We start from the raw sequence: 9,380 nt of genomic DNA, 5'->3' as shown, positions 1-9,380 counted from the left end.
ATATTTATTTGACATTTTTCTCGCATTGGAAAACGATTAGAATGTTTGTCTCTTTTGTCCTCCGACAGAAATCACATTAAAATAAAATATATTCTCCCCTTGTTTTTCCATTTTCAAACATTTTTGAAAATGGCCACTAGGGCGGCGCTAAAGAGCCTTGGGTTGCCGACCCGCACCTTAAGGTTGAGAATCTCTGTCATACAAGTTTTGATTTGATTGACATAGGCTTCTGAAAAGCATCAACAAACTGTTTTAATGCATTGATTCAAATCATGTTTAATTATATTGTGTGTCAACTTAAAACAGGAAATAAACACATGACATTTCAACGGGGGGGGGTGGGGGGGGGCACGAACATTACTTGACCTATGAAGGTGTACACAGCACAATTAAACCTTGTGACCGGTCAGTGCCGCTAAGCCAATACAAAAATAGTCAGCTGTGATGAACACACTCTCTTATGTAAGGATCCTTCCAGCCAGCACAGATAGCACAAAGTGTCAAGTGAACAGGATCCAGAAGCCGCCACCATTTCCTCTTCGTGACTATGGCTTTCTTTTGCATACCGAGTCACACTAAATAGAAGCATGTAAAGTCGTCTACCTGCAAACACTGCATACTGCACCTTGTCACAAAGTAGTGAAAGTTGAGTGACCGGATACTGTGAATGGCACAACCAACATATTATACCTGAACGGTAAAAGGTTAGGGAAAAAATAGTAATAACTAAAAGCATATAAAAACACATTGCAGCTGATGTGTGTCTGTATTTTTTTTGCATCACCAGAACTTTACTCCATTACTTGAAATGACTATGGAAAATGATAAAACAGTAAACATCATTCAGTGAAAACATTAATATTAGTTGTTATATTTCAAATATGCTGTTGGTTGAACAATTAATTCAGCTGCAAGTGCAGTGAGATACAACACATGCATTTAGGGTTAAGAAATATTCGGAATGTCTTTTTTTTAATCTATTTTTTTTATTTAAAATAGCGTCCAGTGGACAGAGGCCTTCATAACATGTTTGTGACATGCTTTCATCAAAATACCTCAATCAAGAGCTACTGTAAAACACACTTTAAAGGTACAGTGCGTAAAATGTACTTGCCATCTAGTGGCGAAATAATAGAATGCAACAACTATTTTTGGCAGATTATTGATTTTTTTTCTTTTTTTATTGAATGAACATTGAAGTATCAAAAAATTTGTACACACTGTCCCTTTAAACCCTTCCTCGCTAACTTTTCTGAAGTCATCTTGCCAATACTCACCCCGTCCCCCACCCCTCAACAGCGGGGTCTGTCAACAAGTGGATGGCTTTTGTAGAGCGAGCGAGTGGTAACTTGTTGAGCCCAGAGTGTAAAAAGAAAGACTGATTGGATTTTCACTCGTGGAGCCAGCACATTATCACAAAGCTGCCGAATTAAACCTGGCAATTAGAGTACTGAACCATGCATGTGGCGCATGCAGCAGACAAGGACTTAAAAACCCGCAACAGAACCACTCGCTCACAAACACGTTTTGGGAAACAGGTATTCCAGAAAAAGATTTACTTGGGTAGGCACTCTAGAGTCCAAATTATTTGCATGCAAGTAGTCAATTTTCCCTAATATGTCCCTTAACGTGTTTTGAGAGACAATACCTTATAGTCCTCACAAATCAATCAGCAAAATTGAAATCTAAAATCGAAATCGAAGAAATTGCATTTATAGATGAAACTTACTGTTTGGATCTGAGCGACAGTATATTGAGAATGGAACATAACTGAAAATCAATAGTGATGAAAAAAAACTGAACAGAGGACACAACAGAGGAGTAAACACTGAACACTCATCTCATGTCGAACGCCATTCAACATCAACAGGGATCTTTTCTAAATCAGCCGCAGATCAAAGTTACGCTCTTGAGAGAGCTGACCAGACAGCTACCAATCTGACGTTTTGAGCTCAGCTACCTTTCGGGTCATGTTGTTGTGAATAGGGGATCTTAATTTTAAAATTTGAGAAATAATCCCCGAAAGACGGTGGAGGAGATCATCCGAAAATGGTGGCCACTGATAAAATACCTCCATATGACAGCGATGGATGGATGTCAAATCCCCTCAAGGGTACTACAATTCAAGAGCTGCAGTGTCTGCTATGAACACCGACGCTATTCAGCGAATCTACCCCTGCTTTCGGAATCAACGCATTCATTGATAAAATATAATCTTCTTGACCATCTCTAGGGCCTTGAAATTTCCAACGATCGCCTTTCATTCACTCTTGATCGGAGCTAGCGTCAGCAGGGCCTCTGTGTCCCTCCATCTCAGCCGGACTCGGTCTGATTTGTCTCTCTGTGACAGGGGACGAAGATTCGCCTTCCCCCTCAATGTCAAAATCATCGGAGAGTTCGACATGCTGTTCCTTGGAGATCCTGATGCTGTATCCTCCTCCATCTCCTCACTCCAAAGCGCTCCCAATGTTGGAAGACCTCAGTGCGGCCATGATCTGCTCTTCCGATAAACTGTCATCGTCCAGCAGCCCGGAGTCCTCCAGCGTTTGCGAGACATTCAGCTCCGCAACGATGGTTGTAGTGCCGCCTTCGCTTGACTGCTGCACTTTCTTGATGTCAACGGCAACGTTCTGGGGACTTTCACCGCTTACTTTGGTGAGGAAAGCTAACTCCTCCCTCAGTGGGCCTGAGACTGAGCCCTGTAACTTCTCCAAAGCTCCTCTTAGTTGCTCTTTGGGCTCCAAGGAGTCCTCTCGCAGGAACTCAAGCATTGACTCCTGCACTATAGGGGAAACACGAATCTCCTCTTCAATAATGCACTCGGGAATGCTCTCTTTGAGAAAAGGCGGATCTAATATCAACCTGTCCTCGTCGTTTTCTTCAAGGATGGTTCTGGTTTGTGGAGGAAGTCTGTCATCTCGGTAATACCTTTCATCGGACAAGTCATCCACCATCCCATAATGACCGTATGAGGTAATGCTGCAACCCTCCTTGGGTTCAGAGAGATTATCGTCTGGCGTGGAGACAAAATACTCAGCGGGCTCTTGATCACGGGTGAAATAGAGAGACTCACTATCCTCCTGAGCCTGGACAGGTTCGACTTTGGACCTTTCCACGGGGTCAAAACGACTCCTCTCAACTTGCGCGTCTTGGTCTTCTTCCATCTCCTCAATTTGGAAATATGCAGAGGGCTCATAAAAACAAGATCTGGACTTCTCAGTAACGTCTTCATCGTAAGACTCCACCGGTTGCTCAATAATTTGGACATTGACAGATTTATTTTGTAGGTTCGCTTCTCCCTGTAGGCCACTGAGCAGGTTCCTGATCATGCTTCCTGTTGCTGTGTCCTCGATGTCCTCCAGGGAAACCTTCTTCACCCCTTGGCTTAAAAGCTGCTCCAGGGCCGATTCCTCCGAAAGGTCCACTTCCTCCTCCACCTTCGACTGTAACACGATCTGAGTCTTCATCGAGCCGTCCTCCTGTTCGATTTTTTCCACCTGATAGGTCATCTTTGATTCTCCGGAGGAGCAAACTTTGGCTTGCAAACCAGCTGGTTTGATCACCGTCTCAATGAGCTCTTCCAAAGACACACCGTCTAAAGCCTTTCTCTCACTCGACTCAATCGCGGGCTTGATTTTGTCTTCATCCTTAGACTCGCTTACACATAGATTTCCTTTATCCGGTTCATCTGCGCCCTCAATGCCCGTATCCGTCTCTGGTTTTATGTTGAGGCTCCTCCTCCTCAGTGGTGACAACGCCCTACCTGAGGGGGTGTCTGCGAAGGACTCCGTGGGAGTGCTTTTGCTTCGTACCTTTGAGACATGTTCGGTTTTCTTTATCTTCTCTGCTGCTGATAGTGAGCTTTGTCGCTCGGTCTGGATGATTTCTTGATCTTCGGGAACAGTGGAAGAAGTGGAAGCCCGGGCTTTGGTGAACGAGATCATGTCCCTTCTGGAATCTGGACTCTGATGCTGAGCTCTGGTTGCAAGTGAAATTGGAATAACCCTGGAAGGACTTCTAGGCTTTGAGGGAGCTAGGGGAGATTTTCTCAAAATAGATGACGGCGTGAATCTGACGGCCACGTGCTGTCTGGTTGGGGTGAGAGTTCTTGGAGCGTAGGGTTGGGCAGGCATCTTGATATCTGTGGCAATTCATGAGTGACATTTATTCCTAATGTATTTCATTTTCAAATAAGGTCAATACGTTCAGACTTTTACCTATGATCCTCTGCCTCTGGTGTTCGCTTATTCTTCGATGAGCATCTTGAAGCCCAACTCTCTCACCCTCCAAGAGCGCTCTAGAGAAACATAAGCAAAGCTAAATCTACAAGAAGTAATGAGCAAGCCCTCGCACTGCACACTCCTTTTATCTGGCAACATTTTTTAAATGCGCACGTCAAATTGAAATAAATACTTAAATAAATAAATACAGTTATACTAACACTAATAAGGGTTGACTTTCAGGCATGGGTCCTGGAGACTTTTTTGTCCATCTATTTGTGTCAATCGGTTCTGGGGCAATTTTTTTTTCTGTTTCCAGAGGGTCTTGTGTTCAGGACCTCTTAAAACGCATATATTTACACGAGGATAAGCGCGTTTGCAAAAATTGTTGGGTTTTGGAACATGTTAATGGCCACAAATGAAGTAATTCGGAATAACAAGAGGCATAGGCATCCAAAAATTGCAGATCAATACAGTTCTATAGATGATCACTTCTCTTGTAGGCAAATATGAGACCGAAGATAATTACCGTGCAAGGCACTCGATATCTTCTCGCTCTTCCATCTCCAACTTCGAAAGCTAAAAAGCCTCGGAAGACACTAATGCTCATTTAAAGTAAATAAATAAACAATGAAACAATCGTAATCTAATTAATACCACTGTGTAAGCTTCTTAGTCTTCACTCCTGGGGGATGTTTCAAGTAGCAAACACAAGCAAATGACAGAAAGAAGCTCTCGCGGAGCGTGCCTCCCAACAGACTGAGATAAAAATAACAGCAACAAAGCGGGCCCGTCAACGCTTCCCTTTAAATTCCAATGCAAATTCTACTCGTGACAACGCCACCATCAAAACATTTAGCCTGTGCCACCTTCTGACCGACCAGGACTGGATCTACATTGTCTGGTTCATGTAACACAATTGCGATACGCGTCACGGCAGCATTAAGAAGAAAAAAAATGGGATCGGATATCTTCAGATTGGAATCAGGCCTCATCTAAATGGAGAAAAATGTTGATGCGTATCTGCTGATGTGAGTGCGGCATAAACGCCAAGGTCAGGCATACAGTGTCACTGCTAGCTTGAAGTCATCAAAGTACGACGACAGGTGGCACTCACTTTTGTCCAAACAACACAACTAAATGCATTTAAAAATGTCAAGTTCAACAACATCAAACCAATATGGTCTATTTGATTTGATTATACCAAATTCTAAAGTATAATGCGGCCTCACCTTCATTTAAAGAGACTAAGCGTTCTGAATATTTGGATTATGTACCGCACGTCCTTCACGCTTACATTTGTGCGTCTGTCCCGTCAGTGTACACGCATCACTTGTGGGATACGTGCCACTTGAAATTCACACGGAAACTGACGAGGTGACAATGAGGGCTTGTTACCTGTAGGCTGCCACCTCCATGCCGAGATCCATCTTGACCCGCAGCAAATGCTGATGGTCCTGCATCCTCTGCGTGATGGACTCTGCCATGGCGTTCCTTTCTCGTTCCAGCTGGTCGATAATCATCTGGGGAGAACAACAAGGAGACTATATTAAATGCTGGGTTGCTTTTTCTTCGGCTATTTGTGTCTAAACCTGTGATTTTTCTTCCCACCAGAAAGAGAAACATGTCATCCACGAACAAACCGAATTGAACGTATTCGGATGCCGCTGCCAAGCCTTGAGGCGGCGTACGAGTTGGCAATGATCAAAACGTAACATTTTTCCTGTAAACGGTAAACTCATCTTGCCGCTCGTCTTTTGATTGTCCTGCTTGTGGAGCTTAATCTTGAAAAGGCTGCCTAATAGGGATTTTTCAGTCTGAGAGCTAATTGGCTTAAGCGGCTAGCAAGCGGACATGCCCTCGAGATGGCCGAGGCTTAAGGATTGCAAGGCATGATGGAAGCTACACGCTTTTGACGACAGTGAGGATCAACAGAAGATTCACATGACTGCATTAAAAGGCAGTGGCTGGGCCACAAGGAGCTTTTTTTGCACATTTCAAATGCTATCTTTGAAAAAAAATGAATAAAATAAAAGTATACCTGCACAATCTTTTGAGATCCAATCTAACATTATAATAATATATAACATAGATATCTAGGTAACTAAGTAGACAACAAGCTAGATAGCTGACAACATACTTAAGTGGATTTCCAGCTTTGTATAAGTTAGCAAATATTAAGTGTAGGTATTCTGAGAGCTGTTATGGATCACTTTGAGCAATGCTTCTTGAAAGTAGCAAACTCCAAACTGCTGTGTTTGGGTTTTTTTTTCCTTGGCTGACTCCCGATTAACTCTTGGAGAAGTCATAGGCCCAAGAATTCGAATATTTTCTGAGTTTTCAGTTCAGTTGCATTGGCTTTGGTAACGGACTGAAAATGTGTACCTAATGTAGTGACCTCACCTGATACTCGCCCTCATCCTGACAGAATTTCTCCTGCATGTGCAGCAGTTGCTCCTCCAGACGCATTTGCAGCTGCCCTTGTTTCTCCGCATCCAAGCGTAATTTGTCCAGCTCTGAGGTGTGCAGCATTTTCTCTCTCTGCAGGTCACCTAACATGGCTTGATCCTCCCGGATGGCCAGTTCCATCTCCTCCACTTTCTGTTGGTACATCTCTAAGGTTTGCATCCAGCCCTCGGACATCCCGCGGGCGTACTCCTGCACCTCCTCCACAGAGGCTGCAGGAGGCCCATGGTAACTCTGCGTGACCACCCTGGAGTTCACCTACAGCAAAGGCGGCAAAAGCACTCACACTTTAATAAAGGTATACTTGTGTAAAAAACAAACAAACAAAAAAATGGCTGACTTGAGCTCATTGCTAGTGGGCTTTAGATACTTCACTGCTCGAGTAGAGAAAAAAAAAAAGTAGTGCAAAAAAACAGCTGTACAGACAGTTACAAAATGAAAGCACTCACAAAGAGCATTGAGCAGAACTAACGCTGAACTGCATACATATCTGTACTAAACGTGGCGTAAGCGACCGACAGGAACTACTCCTGATGTCAATCACTCGGCTCCTGATGTCAATCACTCGGCCACGCCCCTTCAGCACACATCAACGTAGGAATATACAAAAGTGGAAGTCAAAAGTGTGTCAAGCAGCCAATCAGAATAATCGTAATAGATGGCCGATGCCATTTTGGATACTGCGATCAATGGCTCACTCATTTAGATTTCTAAAAAGCACAATGACACAAAATGGTAACAGTGGGCTTGGCCACCCATGGCCACCCTGTAGCTCCGCCCCACATTCACACCAACAGACAATTTAGACTAGTCTTCAATTACCAACCACATTTCTAAATCAATGTACCGCTTGTCTTCAGAGATCTGTTGTCCAATATTGGGAGTACAAATAAAAAGTTTTTAGACGAATAAATGTACTGGAGTACAAAGTACTACCACTGACCTGGGAGTTCATTTGTCGTCTGAGCTGGCCCATCTGCTTCTGGTGCTTCTCCTCCAAGAAGACGTACTCTCTCTGAAGCTCCAGCAAACGCTGCTGGAGCAACGCATTGTTCTGGTGAGCCGCCCGGAGCTCTTCTTCGCGGCCGTGCAGCTCCCCGCCGATGTCCCGGCAGGCGTCGCTCTGCTGGCTGCACAGGGAGCGAACGGTCTCCAACTCCCCGCACAACCTCTCGCGCTCCATCTCGGCGCGAGACTTCTCCAGCGCGACCCGCTCCATCGCCCGCCTGAGCTCGCGCACTTCGGCCTTGTAGCGTGGCTCCCGCTCCGCCACCTGGGCCTGTCTGAGCTGGTTAATCTCCGCCAGAAGACGCGCGTTCTCCCGCTCCAATTGCTGCGTCCTGGTGAGGTACTGAGCCAGCCGGCCGTTGAGCTGCTGCAGCTGCTGCTTGTCCGCCTCAAAAGTTCTTCTTGATGGCAGCATTGTGGCATCAACAATGATTGGCAAATGCAAAAAAAAAAATGTTTGTGTCCGAGAGCTGTTTTCTCCGGGCGTCCGTGCACGCAAGTGTGACGTCACCCTCCTTCACTCACCCTTTGACAAGTGCACCGGGAGGGGCGTGTCCGCTTTTGAGAATCGCCCTGCCTGAAGGAGAGAATCTCCCAGATGCTGCGGTGCGTTCACTAACTGTCGGGCATCTGATGACTCAGAATCTTTATCATCTGTCTATCTATCCATCCCGCTTCTCGATCCAGCAATCATCCATCTATCCATAGAGCTGTATTTTTCACACTCAAGTTGCACGACTTACACTAAAGCAAAGCATTAAAAACGGTTACAAAACAAAACAAAATTAACTGATTAAAAAAATAACACCAAAATGACAGTAACCAACTGTAATGAAAAATTCAAAACTATTACAACAATGAATTCTTTCTGACTTCCGGGTTGAGTGAACGGTGGTGCGTTTTGGCTGCCCTTGCTCAAGCCGTATTGTTTTGTGTTTTTTGTTATTGTAAAGTGTCCTTGGGTATCTTGAAAGGCGCTTATAAATAAAGGTATACTTAAATCTCATTCTGATTAATCCAGCACGCTGTAAATGAAATAAAGATGAGAATCATCATTGATTAAAAAAAAGAACAGAAAATCGACCAAAATGCCAAATAAAAAAAATAAGTGCAAGAATTTATCGTATTCATTTTTTTTCCAAAATCAACTCACTCAAAAATTTTTATATGAACCATTTGAACTTTAAGTATCTTGTCTTTGTCGTGTATTCAATTAAATATCAGTTGAAAACAATGTGTTTGTTTTATTTATGTTATGATCCAACGTACCAACTTCATTTGAAATAATGAAGTTGTTTTTACCGACGTATCATTTGAAAGCCTCAAATAAATACTCGGGTTGTAGGATACGGTGGTATAAGATCCAGCAGAATTTAGAAATGTCTGCCATCGTGTGGTACTTGGCGGTATTGCAACCAAAAGTTGTATTTCAGTACTTTCCATATTTTAGTACTTTCCGGCAGTCCAGTGGTTAGCACGTCGGCTTCACAGTGCAGAGGTACCGGGTTCGATTCCAGCTCCGGCCTCCCTGTGAGGAGTTTGCATGTTCTCCCCAGGCCTGCGTGGGCTATCTCCGGGTGCTCTGGTTTCATCCCACATTCCAAAAACACGCATGGCAGGCTGATTGGGCACTCTAAATTGTCCCTAGGTGTGAGTGTGAGCGTGGATGGTTGTTTGTCTCTGTGT

The 9,380-nt window shown here is 44.1% G+C and overlaps 1 protein-coding gene across 1 annotated transcript; it reads right to left on the bottom strand.

Annotated features, from left to right (window-relative positions):
• Positions 1–234: 234 nt before the first annotated feature.
• synm (synemin, intermediate filament protein) lies at positions 235–8,432 on the bottom strand. Its single transcript, XM_052060474.1, is given in 5 exon segments — positions 235–4,141; positions 4,218–4,297; positions 5,619–5,743; positions 6,624–6,944; positions 7,630–8,432. Coding segments are annotated over 5 exon segments (2,883 nt in total). The 5' UTR covers positions 8,110–8,432; the 3' UTR covers positions 235–2,264.
• Between the last annotated feature and the right edge of the window lie 948 nt (positions 8,433–9,380).

This window comes from Hippocampus zosterae, chromosome 3 (assembly GCF_025434085.1).
Source record: "Hippocampus zosterae strain Florida chromosome 3, ASM2543408v3, whole genome shotgun sequence".
In the NCBI taxonomy this organism is placed as follows: Eukaryota; Metazoa; Chordata; class Actinopteri; order Syngnathiformes; family Syngnathidae; genus Hippocampus; species Hippocampus zosterae.
The sequence above is the reverse complement of the archived record's forward strand: the minus strand, read 5'-3'. Positions and strand labels throughout refer to the sequence as shown.